The 13,548-nt window shown below is 41.7% G+C and overlaps 1 protein-coding gene across 1 annotated transcript in view; it reads left to right on the top strand.

The window, feature by feature from the left end:
* Nucleotides 1-13,548, top strand: part of PTPN11 (protein tyrosine phosphatase non-receptor type 11) — an 85,751-nt gene that overhangs the window by 21,397 nt on the left and 50,806 nt on the right. The window contains exons 2-4 of the mRNA XM_082698431.1: nt 1,349-1,471; nt 8,127-8,321; nt 10,897-11,089. Coding sequence (XP_082554557.1) covers nt 1,349-1,471; nt 8,127-8,321; nt 10,897-11,089 — 511 coding nt within the window. The remainder of the gene's footprint in view (nt 1-1,348; nt 1,472-8,126; nt 8,322-10,896; nt 11,090-13,548) is intronic.

The raw sequence follows: 13,548 nt of genomic DNA, 5'->3' as shown, positions 1-13,548 counted from the left end.
TTCGTTATTTGTTAATTAATAAGCATTTTGTAGGGAGGTTCTTTGAGTTGTTGTAAATATCATCCTTCCTGAAATGTTCACCCACCAGTTTTAGTGTCCTCTGATGATCCTTGCCTGAGTCATTCATGTACTGGTTACCAAATGGTGATTTTCTAATCCTCGTATACCTTCTATACTGCTTATATATTACATATATGTAAAATATTATATATTCTATACTGCTTATATATTATTCTTTGTGATTCTATTGCAAAGAGCTTTCCCTTTGTCCCTTTTTTTGTTTAAGATTTTATTTGTTTATTTGAGAGAGAGCCAGAGCTCTAGGAGGGGGAGAGGCAGGGTGGGGAGCGAGAAGCAGGCTCCCCACTGAGCAGGGCACTGTGGCATGGTAAGGTACTCCAAGCTCATCTTACCTTTTTAGTGCCCCAGACCTGGAATTAGTCCTTTCTCCAAGGAACCCAGTTCCTTTTGTTGGAGAATGGTATTTAGAAATCATGATAACGGGGCTGGTTATGCTGATGGCTTCCGGGTATCATTGCTTCCAAGCCCTTTTGGAAGAGAGAACTATGAAGATACGTATGCATCTGCATGCACAAAAGCACAGGGACGTACACAGAACCATACATCTGAATTTCTGCAGCCATCTCTATATGTGTATTAAAAAGCAGAGTTTATATTGCCTCCAATTTTTTTTTTAAGATTTTATTTATTTATTTGACAGACAGAGATCACAAGTAGGCAGGCAGAGAGAGAGAGAGAGGAGGAAGCAGGCTCCCTGCCGAGCAGAGAGCCCGATGCGGGATTCGATCCCAGGACCCTGAGATCATGACCTGAGCCAAAGGCAGAGGCTTAACCCACTGAGTCCACCCAGGTGCCCTATATTGCCTCCAATTCTAATCTGCTTTATTCTGGTTTTCCCCTTTCCATATTTGTATCCCCTCTCTAATAGTGAGAAACCTGGCTCTCATTATCCTTAATACGTTTGTTTATTCACTAGTTTCTTTCTTTACTTGTGTAATTCTACTCCATGTGTTCAATCTCCTGACCATATGGACTATCTTTCAGGGCTTTGGGCTCGGCTTCATACCCCCATCCCCAGTCCCACTGACCATGCCCCTGGCCCTACTGACTACGCTAGCAGGATCCCAGGATCCTTCCAAGAGGAAGTCAAGAAGGGGGGGCGGTGATTAAAGAGAAGAGGGGTAAGAGGAAGGGAAGGTCCTATTTTATACTTTTATTAGCTACTCTACTCATGGGCATTTTAGCTGTCATGGTGTGGAAAGTACTGCTTTCTGGAGAATTTCTGGAGAATTGTGGTTTTCATTGCTCTATTTTTCTCTCACTCAAGATGGTTTCACCCAAACATCACTGGCGTGGAGGCCGAAAACCTGCTGTTGACAAGAGGCGTGGATGGCAGTTTTTTGGCGAGGCCCAGTAAAAGCAACCCTGGAGACTTCACCCTTTCCGTCAGGTAAGTTGGAAGAAAAAGAGAACACTGCAAGGGCTTTTCAGGTGGGAAATGTTGAAACCCCTCCAGGACAACTTGCTACCCTCATGGAGAGTAGGTCTGCCTGCGGGCCTGTGGCGAGGCCTGGTCTGCGTGTCAGATGCGACTCAAGCCCGCTTGCAAGGCTCAGGCGTGGCCTCCTGAGAGTGGGGATGTGGGAATGCGGCACAAGGGGTGTCATCATGGGCATTTCTTCTCCCTTGAGGAAACCCCTGAGGGTGAGGTGGACAGAGTGTTGCAGGTCCTTAAGCCACACAGGGCTCCATCCTGGTTCTCGTCATCCTGAACCTGGTGGCCTGCATTTTTCCTTTTTCTTTCTGTTGATTTCTTTTTGGGAAAATTGCTTTCTAAGAGTTACTTCAGATCAGTTTTCTTTTTCAAGTAATTAACATCACTGAGGAAGTTGTGGTCCCTTTTGTTCCCCTGCCCAGTCCCCTTCTCCTCCCTCTTTCCCCAGAGGAAACCACCATCGAGAGGTTGGCATATATCCTTCCTGAATGTGTTTTTATACTTGTACTGTCTTGGTGCTATTGTGAACAATATAAAGTTGGTTTGTGTGTTTTTAGAATTCATATCCATGGTCTTATAATATATCTGCTATTCTGCAACTTCCTTTTTAAAGTTTTTGAGTTCTCTGCTGATCTAATTCTTCCTTTTAATGGCCAACATAATTTACTTACTTCTTAATTAAAAAAAATAATAAAAGATTCATAAAGCAGTCGAGTTATAGCTCCTCGAATAATCTAGAGGAAAGGGAATAAGTACATAAGAGAAAGTTAGTTTCTAGAAAGAGTCTGTCACATTTGCTCATAGAGACATGTAACAGGATGCCGGTCATACTGTTCAAAAAACTTTAAAGCAAACTAAAAACAACTCAATGTCCCACAATAGAGGGTTGGACAAACTGGTCGGTTTATTTAGGATCCCCTTTTGGACTTGGGAAATATCTTTTTGGGTTAGGTTAGTTTTTTTGAGGAGCCCCTGTCCTTAGCTTTTACTTGTGTTCTTCTTTTTTAAGATTTTACTTATTTATTTGAGAGAGCGCATGCGCGTGAGAGCAGGAGCAGGGGGGTGGGGGAGAGGGAGAAGCAGACTTCTTGCTGAGCAGAGAGCCCGATGCGGGGCTGGATCCCAGGACCCCAGGATCATGACCTGAGCTGAAGGTAGACGCTTAACCAACTGAGCCACCCAGGTGCCCTTGTGTTTCAGTTCAAGGAATGGATCTTTCAATCCTAAGGATTTACCTCAGCACAGGCTTCTAACTTAAAGCTGTGTGATATTTGGGCTGTAAGAGTTTGGTTGGAGAGCATCTGCTGCTGCTTCTGCTGCTGAGAGCAGACGTGACTGGGGACTTGACATATGTACCAGGCCATTGCACCACGCACTCGGCATGTATCATTGTATTTAATTTTCCTGACAGCCTGGGAATAAGTTCCACAGAGCTGGGAAATAAATATTTATATATATTCATTTTGCAGATGAGTAAGCCGAGGCACAGAGGTTAAGTTAGTTAGCTGCTCTCACGGCTTGTCAGTGGCAGAACCAGGGCTAGAGAATTGGTGTGATTTTTTTCCCCATTTTTCCTCAAAAAAAATTTTTTTTTTTTTGAAAAATGCCTGACCTGCAGAGAAGGTGAAAGGTGAATATAGTGGACACGCATATTCTCTTCACTGGCCAGTGTTTTGTCATATTTGCTCTTTCTGAGTATGTTTGTGTATATACTTTTTTCCCCCTGAGCTTTTTGAAAATAAGTTGCAGATAATCAGGATATTTATTTTTTATCTTTATTTTATTTTATTAAAAAAATTTTTTTAGAGATTTTATTTATTTTTTTAATTTTATTTTTTTTTTAAAGATTTTATTTATTCATTTGACAGAGAGAGATCACAGGTAGGCAGAGAGACTAGCAAAGAGAGAGAGAGAGCGGGAAGCAGGCTCCCCGCCAAGCAGAGAGCCCGACGCGGGACTCGATCCCAGGACCCTGAGATCATGACCTGAGCCGAAGGCAGCGGCTTAACCCACTGAGCCACCCAGGCGCCCTAGAGATTTTATTTTTAAGTACTCTCCATACCCAGCGTGGGGCTCGAACTCACAACGCCGAGATCAAGAGTCTGCATGCTCTACTGACTATGCCCGCCCGCCAGGTGCCTTTATTTGCATCTTTAAATACTTCAGTGTGTATGGCAGAGAAACAAGGGCTTTCTGGACAGCTACAGAATCATTAAGAGTAATACATTTTAACCTTGCTTTAATAATATTGTCAAATATATAATATACTGTCTGTATTCAGACTTCCCTTATTTCAGTAATGGCTTTAGAAGCAGTTGAGTCTCTTCACCTTCCACCCCTCCCCTGCCCCTAGACTAGATTCAGGAGAATCTCGTCAAAGATCATTCATTGCATTTAATTTGTATGTTTCTAGTCTCTGTCTCCCTCCTGACCTTTTCTTTTTATCCCCATCTTTTAGCTTTTTGGGGAGTCAAGCCAGTCATTTCTTGGGTTGTCCTCCAATCTCAGTTCGCTGATTGTTTCCTCATTTTCACATTCACATGAAACATTTTGGGCAAACACACTCCAGAGGTGATGCCGGACCACCCCGTTATTTCACAGAGTGCCTGTTTGGCCCATTCTTTGGTGTTATTTGGTTTAACCGCTGGATTCAGGTGCTTGCCAGATGTTTTTCATTACAAAGGCGCCTTTTTCTTTTTGTAATTATTAAGTGGTCTGATGGGTGATAGTTTGTATCTTCTTCCCCAGCATTTTCTCACTTCGTGTTTTTAGCATTCGTTGATGAAGTTTTTCTGAATAAATCATTTATGGCACCTGAAAAATTATTTTTCTAATTCTGTTATTTCTTTCTTTCTCTTTCTTTCTTTCCTTTTTTAAAAGATTTTATTTATTTATTTGAAAGAGAGAACACGAGCAGGGGAGGGGGTCAGGTGGGGAGAGAAAGAAGAAGAAGCAGACTCTCTGCTGAGCAAGGAGCCAATGGGCACTGGATCCCAGGACCCTGAGATCACGAGATCATGACCTGAGCCAAAGGCAGATGCTCAATGATTGAGATACCCAGGCACCCCTCATTATTAATTTGATGCTCTAATTGCCCCACATTCGGCTGGCGTGGTTCCTGTATCCTTTTGACATTTCTCCAGTGATCTTTGAGTACATCCTTGCCTTCTGGCTCTGTGAGATGTTTCAGGCTATTTTTGTAATTTTTTCCCCCCCAAGCCTGGAATCATTTTGTTTCTCTCAAGAGGCTTGAGTCTTTCAATGGGAAATGGTGTTCAGGAACCAAGATTTAGAAGCTAGGTGTGTTTATTGCTTCTTGGCCCTCACAGTAGACAGAGCTGGGAAATAAATATTTATATATTTCAGACCAAGTGTTCTTACTAATAGTTCCAGTTCAATGCAATTTTCTTACCTTTTCCCATTCCATATTTGTGTTTCCCTCCTCTTGTATGGGGAACCCTGCTTCCAGATGCAACAATATATGACCTCACTTGGCCAATTCTTTTTTTTTTTTTTAAAGATTTTATTTATTTATTTGACAGAGAGAAATCACAAGTAGAGGGAGAGGCAGGCAGAGAGAGAGAGAGAGGGAAGCAGGCTCCCCGCTGAGCAGGGAGCCCGATGTGGGACTCGATCCCAGGACTCTGAGATCATGACCTGAGCCGAAGGCAGCGGCTTAACCCACTGAGCCACCCAGGCGCCCTGGCCAATTCTATAATACAAAAATTGTTCCAGAAATACTATACCACTGTAGTTCCTTTTTTTTTTTTTTTAAAGATTTTTTTTATTTATTAGACACACAGACAGAGATCACAAGTAGGCAGAGAGGCAGGCAGGGGAGGGGGGAAGCAGGCTCCCTATTGAGCAGAGAGCCCGATTGGGGCTCCATCCCAGGACCCTGAGATCAGGACCTGAGCTGAAGGCAGAGGCTTAACCCACTGAGCCACTCAGGCTCAGTGGAATTAGTTTTCTGTGTATTTGTGAGTTAACTATAAAGCGAGATTTCTATTTGTATTCAGCGTTTTTCAGGTATTCATTTTTTTCTGATCTTTGTTGATTAAATTGTATGTTTTGAGTGTGTGAAACATTTACAAGATTTAAAAATAAAATTGTATAAAAGGTATTTTCTGAGAAATCACCCCCTTTTTTGGGGGGGGGAGAAATCCCACTCTTATCTATGCCTTGCACCATCTCCATCCATCCCTGAAGGTCATCATTTCCCTTAGTTTCTAGTTTATCCTTTTGTTTCTTTGTACACATGAAGTAGAATACTATCTTTTTCTATAGTTTACTTTTTCACTTACAGAAATCTTTTAGTAATCTTTCTCATCTTCATAGTCAACTGAATAGTGTATAAATGTATACAATTTCCCTACAGATAGGACTTTAGTTTTTTCTAATATTTAACAGTGACCGATACGGCTGCAGTGAATGGGATCCCATTTTGCATATGTTCAGTGCTTTTGAAAAGCTTTCTTTTCAAAGCTGAAAAGTGATTTCCTGGGAGGGAGGTGATTGGAGGAGACAGTATATGCACAGGTGGCATTGCTTTTTCAGATTCTTCTCCGTAGCGAGCGCCATCTTGTGCTCCCACCAGTCATACACGGGGGCCCCATTTCTCCACAGCGTCACCATTTGAGTGTGGTCAAACTTTTCCTTTTCATTGTAATATAATAAGTAACATTACCTGGAAATAGTATCTTCACAATAATAAAATATAACACATATATATGTGTGTGGGTATGTCTGTGTCTTAAATAATCTATAGTATTACTGTGTGTGTGCTTAAATTTTCATAAATGGTACATCCTGAACATATCATTCTATGCTGTGCTTCTTTCATGCACGATTATGTTTTTGAGCTCCATCTGTGTGGCTGTGTATTAATGTCGTTCATACCTGAAATATCTTTCTTCGTGTTATGGCGTTAAGTAAAGGCTAGAAATAGGAAGCCCAGATGTTCAAGTAGAGTCAGATATAGTTGACCCGAAGGTGAGGGTGACCGGAAGGACCCTCTTTACCCACTGGAGAAGTTTTTCACCAATAATTAGAAGTCGGTATTGTCAGGAACATTTTGGGATGGTTTTTTCTTATTTTCTTTAGTCTCCATGTTCTTTTTTACTTGGTAGAAATGTGTTTATATTTTCCAGAGGCTTCATCAATAATCTGCAGGATCAGACTAAAAGCTCATATAGGTCAATGGTTATCATTTTGGAAGTGCCTGGCCCCTTGGTAATAATGAGTGTCCTTGTGATGTAGTCAGAAAACTGAATGGAAATCACAGGCTGCCTAGGCTAACCAAAATACCAAGTTTTATTTATTTAAGGTTTCTTTTAAGATTTTATTTATTTATTTGGCGGAGAGACAGTGAGAGAGGGAACACAAGCAGGGAGACCAGGAGAGGGAGAAGGAGGCTTCCCACTGAGCAGAGACCCCCAATGCGGGGCTCAATCCCAAAACCATGGGACCATGACCCGACCTAAAGGTAGACACTTAACGACTGAGCTACCCAGGTGCCCCTAAAATACCAAGTTTTAGAAACTTTTGATCAATGTTTTGTCACCTCAATGGGAAAACATTTTAGCTATCTTGTGCTGGAAACTGTCAGTTGTCTGTGTTTTTAAGGTACGATTAAAGTCTATGATTATTTAAGGTATGATTTAAGGTATTATATACGGTATCTTAAGTGTACAGTGACATGAATTTTGACAAATATTTATTTATGTAACCAACACCGTAGTCAGAATATTTTCATTACCCTAGAAGATTCCTTTGTTCCCCTTTCTAATTTCCCCCCTTCTAAGTAGCTACCACCATTCTCTAACCCTATAGACTAGTTTTGCTTATTCTGCAAGTTCACTGACAAATGAAGTCATACAGTACGTATTCATTTGTGCCTGTCTCCTTTCTCTCTCTCTCTCTTTTTAAAGATATTATTTTTAAGTAATCTTTATACCCAGTGTGGGCCTTGAACTCGCAACCCCAAGACCAAGAGCCACATGCTTCCCTGACTGTGCCAGTCAGCCACCCTTGGCTTCTTTCTCTTAATGTAATGTTTTTTGAGATTTATCCCTGTAATTGTGTGTTTTAGTGTCTTTTTTTTTCTTTAATTGCTGTGTAATGTTTTATGGTGTGAGTATGTAACTATTTATCCATTTTGGTTGAGTTTCCAGGATTTTTCTATTCCACATAAAGCTGCCATGAATATTCTCATACCAGTCCTTGGGTAGCTAGACAGTTTCATTGTGTGTGTGGGGGGCAAAATACTTACAGTGGTTTTATTGGATTAGGAGATAGATTGATGTTTAATATATGTGTCTCTATTAATTACTGATGAGAAAAATTATTATCTCTTAATATATGCAATTTGATAGATTAGACTTCCAAAATAGAAGTTGTAGAAGGGAAAGGAGCCAAGAAACAAAGCCCTTTGGTGTTGAAATGGTTGACCGTGTGGTTTTCACTCACCACATTTATTACAGGAAAAGTATCAACTGGCTTCTTGGGTGTGTTTCAAGGTTTAGGCGGAATCTGATACCGAATATGACATCCATTTAAACTAGTATGGCTCTTTATTGGTTTTTGTTTTCCCCCTAATGGACTCTTGTAGAAGAAATGGCGCCGTCACCCACATCAAGATTCAGAACACTGGTGATTACTATGACCTGTACGGAGGAGAGAAGTTTGCCACTTTGGCTGAGTTGGTCCAGTATTATATGGAACATCACGGGCAATTAAAAGAGAAGAATGGAGATGTTATTGAGCTTAAATATCCTCTGAACTGTGCAGATCCTACCTCTGAAAGGTCAGTGACTGTGGTGCATCTCTTCGATGCTGTAGGTGTTGTACGAATGCATCGTGGGGCCTTGGCTTTATCTGTTTCCCAAGCAGTCATCTTTGTAACTAAAGTTGTTTTACTGAAGCAAGAACCACAGGATCAGATTATTTTCTGAGCGCCCCTTTCTGTAAAAGCTTCAATCAGTGTTCCTTACACTTAGTTTCGCAGGGCTCTCAGACAATTCCTGTATATACTTGGTGCGTGCAGTCATTTGAAGATGACTGAACTTGAGCTGATCATCTCTGAGAGCTCCAAGAGCAAAACAGCTGCTAAGGGAGGCGCCAAAACAGCCACAGTGCCTGTGCTCGCTCCCGACCAGCTATGCAGCGGTGCCACCAACAGATGTCAGCTTAAGCTCAGCAGCCGAAAAGCGGAGCTCAGAGGGTTTTTCCCCAGTTCTGTTCTGTTGTGTCCACAAATGTGGGAGAATGACCTTGCCTAGAGGGAGCTAAATGATTTCAGAGGGCTTCTTCCCCTTGTGTAGGAACCAAGCTGATGAAAACCAGGACTTGACTTATTTTTATTGATTTTATTGGTTTTCAACATTTCCAGTCTCCTGTCTGACTCAGGACACATTCAGGGTCTCTTTGTTAGGTTTGTGTATTTTATATCTCCACACAGCTTTCTTCACCTTGCCCCTTGATGTCAGTTCTGTTTTAGGCGGATCTTTTGTTTCCCCAGATACCACTGCAGCTTCAAGCAAAAGGCTGTTGGCCAACTCAGTTTATTTCTAAATTTTACTCTGTTCAGTTGAGTGTGGATGAAAAATAACTCAAAGTATATTCCGCTAGCAATGAGCCATTAGTGCTGTCCGCCATGATCATGTTTGCTCTCTCACCAAGGTCCTGGGGGGAAAAGCCACATTAGTCATATAACTATGTTAAGATTTTTTAAAAAGTTGGTCTTTGTTTATTTATTTAATCTCTACCCCTCTCTCCCCAGCATGGGGCTTGAACGCATGACCTCAGGCTCTTCCAACTGAGCCAGCCAGGTGCCCCTCTAAAATGTTTTTTATAGTACTTTTTTTTTTTTTTTTAAATTTTTATTTATTTATTTGACAGGGAGAGAGGGAATACAAGAGGGGAAGCGGGAGAGGGAGAGAGGGTGCTTCCCACTGAGCAGGGAGCCTGATGTGGGGCTCTATCCCAGGACACTGGGATCATGATCTGAGCCTAAGGCAGAAGCTTAGCCACCCAGGCACCCCAAAATGTTTTTTTTTAATACTTTATTTATTTATTTGACAGAGAGAGATCATAAGTAGGCAGAGAGGCAGGCAGAGAGAGAGGGGGAAGCAGGCTCCCTGCTGAGCAGAGAGCCTGATGCGGGGCTTGATCCCAGGACCCTGAGATCATGACCTGAGCCGAAGGCAGAGGCTTAACCCACTGAGCCACCCAGGCGCCCTCCCCAGAATGTTTTTTATAGTACCTTAGAGTAATGTCATCTCAGAGTCTGTCCTCATGGCCCACATCAGGACTCTGGAGTACTGGGTAAAAGTGCTGATTGCTGGGCTCCTTTCAAACTAATGTATTGCTGTCTCTGGTTAGGAGGCATGGGAATTCACATTTTTAGCAAACTCCCTTACCCTTTCTCTAGATGTTACATGCTTTTAGAGCTTGGAATGATAACCTAGTATATAGTCCAAAGATACTGACAGCAACCTTCGAGGCTATTGAAATATTGGTTGGAAATGTTAAGAAATTTGGAATGCTTAAATTAATTTATAGTGAAAATCCTTTTTTATGTAGTATTCACATACTAAAGCAAGGGCAAACATTCAAATGATTTTTTTGTCTCTATCATGACTTTCTATTTTAATTTTTTTAAAAGATTTTATTTATTTACTTGAGAGAATGAGAGCATGAGAGAGGGTGGGGGGGTTGGGGGAGTGGGGAGGGGCAGAAGGCAGAGGAGCAGGGAGCCCAGTGTGGGGCCCAATCCCGGGATCCCCAGATCATGACCCGAGCTGAGGGCAGATGCTTAACTGACGGAGCCACCCAGGCACCCCCATTTTAAGTTCTTTAAATGGCTGTGATTAAATAGTTGGTCCTTTTGGAGTAAGGCATGGAGAAAACACAAAGTACATTTTTGAAAAAAGATTTTATTTATCTGACACAGAGAGAGAGATCAGAAATAGGCAGAGAAGCAGGTGTGGGGGGTGGGAAGCAGGCTCTCCGCTGAGCTCGATCCCAGGACAGTAAGACCATGACCTGAGCCTAAGGCAGAGGTTCAACCTTCTGAGCCACCCAGGCACCCCACAAGGTACATTTTTTTAAAAATGGGAGATTTAAGAGAAAATAGGAAAGATTTGAGGGCATTTGTTTACAAGTGACTGTGGGATCATTTGAAGTGTAATGGTTATTCTTAACATCTTTCTCATTTTTCCTGCCTGCTTGGGATGCAGGTTGTCCTGCGTGGGATTGGCCAGTGTCTTGGAGGAATGGATCATGTTTTTTAATTGTGTTGAGGAAAGCTGGCTATATATGTGAGCGAATACTGTGAACCCGTGGCACAACTCAATTGATTTTCATTTAAAAAAATTTAGGTGGTTTCATGGACACCTCTCTGGGAAAGAAGCAGAGAAATTACTAACGGAGAAAGGAAAACACGGTAGCTTTCTGGTACGAGAGAGCCAGAGTCACCCCGGAGATTTTGTTCTTTCTGTCCGAACTGGTGACGACAAAGGAGAGAGCAATGATGGCAAGTCGAAAGTGACCCACGTCATGATCCGCTGTCAGGTAAAGTCCCGCTTGAACCACAGCTCTGGCAAAATGTCCTCTTTGGGTGATTCTTCTGCTGGAGGAAGACAGACATCACTTCCGAAGTCAGATTTTCTGTGCTCAGGCACAGGCTTATATGCTTTCAGAACATTATTTATTACAATTGTTTCATCATTTCAGAACTTTATTAAATTACCTCTTTCCGGTCTATTGCTGGCAGATTAAATCATGCCTCAGAGCATCATCTTTTATCCTGTACCACCTGATCTGTTTTGGCTGGAGTCGGCCTCAGTCTCCCTGTTTCTGAAGTGATGGCCTCGGATCCTCTTTAGGGTTGACACAGTCTGGCCTGATACTGTATTTGCCTTCTTTTTGGAATTCGTGCATCAAAGCTAGAAGAATTGAACTCTTTCTCTCTCTCTCTCTCTTTTTCTTCCTTCCTACCTTCCTTTCTTTCCTTTCCTTCCTTTTTCCTTCCTTAGATTTTATTTTTGAGTAATCTTTACACATAATGTGGGGCTCAGTCCCATGGTGAAGAGTCATATGCTCCACCAACTGAACCAGCCAGGCGCCCCTGAACTCTATATTTCTTGTTTTTCTTTTTTTTTTTTTTAAGATTTTACTTATTTATTTGTCGGAGAAAGAGCACGAGAGAAAAGCATACAAGCCGGGGGAGCAGCAGGCAGAGGGAGAATCAGCCTCCCTGCTGAGCAGGGAGCCCAATGCCGGACTTGGTCCCAGGACCCTGAAATCATGACCTAAGGCAAACACAGGCACCTAACTGACTGAACCACCCAGGCATCCCTCACTATTTCTTGTTTTTAATGTGGTTGCAGGACTAAGGGCTAAGAAAGTTAATTCTTGGTCAACTGTGTCAAACTTTCCTTAAAAGAAACTATTTATTTATTGCTTCGGTTTTTAAATTAAATTAAATTAAATATATATTAAAAAACCCCAGCTTTATTGAGATATGATTCACAGACCATTCAATTCACCCTTTTAGAGTGGACAGGTTTTTGGTATATGCACATATCCAACTACCGACACTAATTCCAGAACATTTTCAGCACCCCAAAAAGAAACCCTGTGTCTATTACCAATCACTCCTCATTATTTCCCCTCCTTTCAGCTCTCAGCATCCCCTAATCTACTTTCTATTTTTATGGATTTGCCACCTTTGGATGTTTTATATAGATGGAATCATGTAATATGTGGTTTTGCCTCTGGTTTCTTTTACTTTGGATAACGTCTTCAAGGTTTATCCATATTGTGCTGTGTGTCAACCAGCTCTTTATTGTCAAAACATTCCATTGTATGGCTAGAGTACATTTTGTTTATCCATTAAAAAATTTATGGGCATTTGTCTATTATGAATGCTGCTATGAACATTTGTGTACAGATTTTTGTGATACTCGATTTGGTGAGACAACATCCTCATATTTTCTTTTAATTTATAAAGTACAGTTTCCTTTAGTTCTTTGAACATATTTATACTAGCTGATTTCAAGTTTTTATCTGGGCTTTCTCAAGGACAGTTTCTATTGAGTGCCCCCCACCCCCATGTTGGTCCATACTTTCCTGTTTCTTTGCATTTTTCCCAATTTTTTTGGTTGGAAACTAGACATTCTAAGTAACATAATGTGGTGATTCTGAAAATCAGATGCCATCTTTTCCAGGGTTTGTTGTTGCTTCTTTTTATTGTTTCTGTAGTTATTGTTGCTCTTTCTGTGTTTTGTGATTTTCCTTTATTCTTTGCTATGTGAGCTACTGAAGTCTTTGCTTTGTTAACTTAGTGGTCAGTTAATGATTGAACAGAGATCTCCTTAAATGCCGTGAACCATTAAGTCTCCCAGCCTTTGCCACAGGGGCTGTGTGTGTGTGTGTGTTGGGGTACAGTTTCAATGTTCTGGCAGATTACAACTCTGCCTTAGCCTTCACTTTCTGTTTGTACAGAGCCTCAAGGTCAGCTAGAGGGGAAGATTAGGGTTTCTTTGGATCTTTCCTGAACTTCACACAGCCCTGCACATACACATAGCCTCCTAGCTTCTTAAGAATATGTTAAGAGGTTTTTTTTTTTTAACTGTTAAATTCCAGTTAGTTAACATACAGTGTAATATTAGTTTCGGTGTACAGTATTGTGATTCAGCTTGTCCCTTCAAAAGCCAGTGCCCATCACAAGTGCATCCTTTTTTTTTTTTTTAAGATTTTATTTATTTATTTGACAGACAGAGATCACAAGTAGGCAGAGAGGCAGGCAGAGAGAAAGAGAGGGAAGCAGGCTCCCTGCTGAGCAGAGAGCCTGATGCGGGACTCGATCCCAGGACCCTGAGATCATGAGCCGAGCCGAAGGCAGCGGCTTAACCCACTGAGCCACCCAGGTGCCCCACAAGTGCATCCTTAATCCCGTCACCTATTTCCCCCATCTTCCCACCTGCTTCCTCTCTGGTAACCATCAGTTTGTTCTTTGTAATTAAGAG

The sequence above is a fragment of the Mustela nivalis genome (assembly GCF_964662115.1).
Source record: "Mustela nivalis genome assembly, chromosome: 14".
Classification (NCBI taxonomy): domain Eukaryota; kingdom Metazoa; phylum Chordata; class Mammalia; order Carnivora; family Mustelidae; genus Mustela; species Mustela nivalis.
The sequence above is the reverse complement of the archived record's forward strand: the minus strand, read 5'-3'. Positions and strand labels throughout refer to the sequence as shown.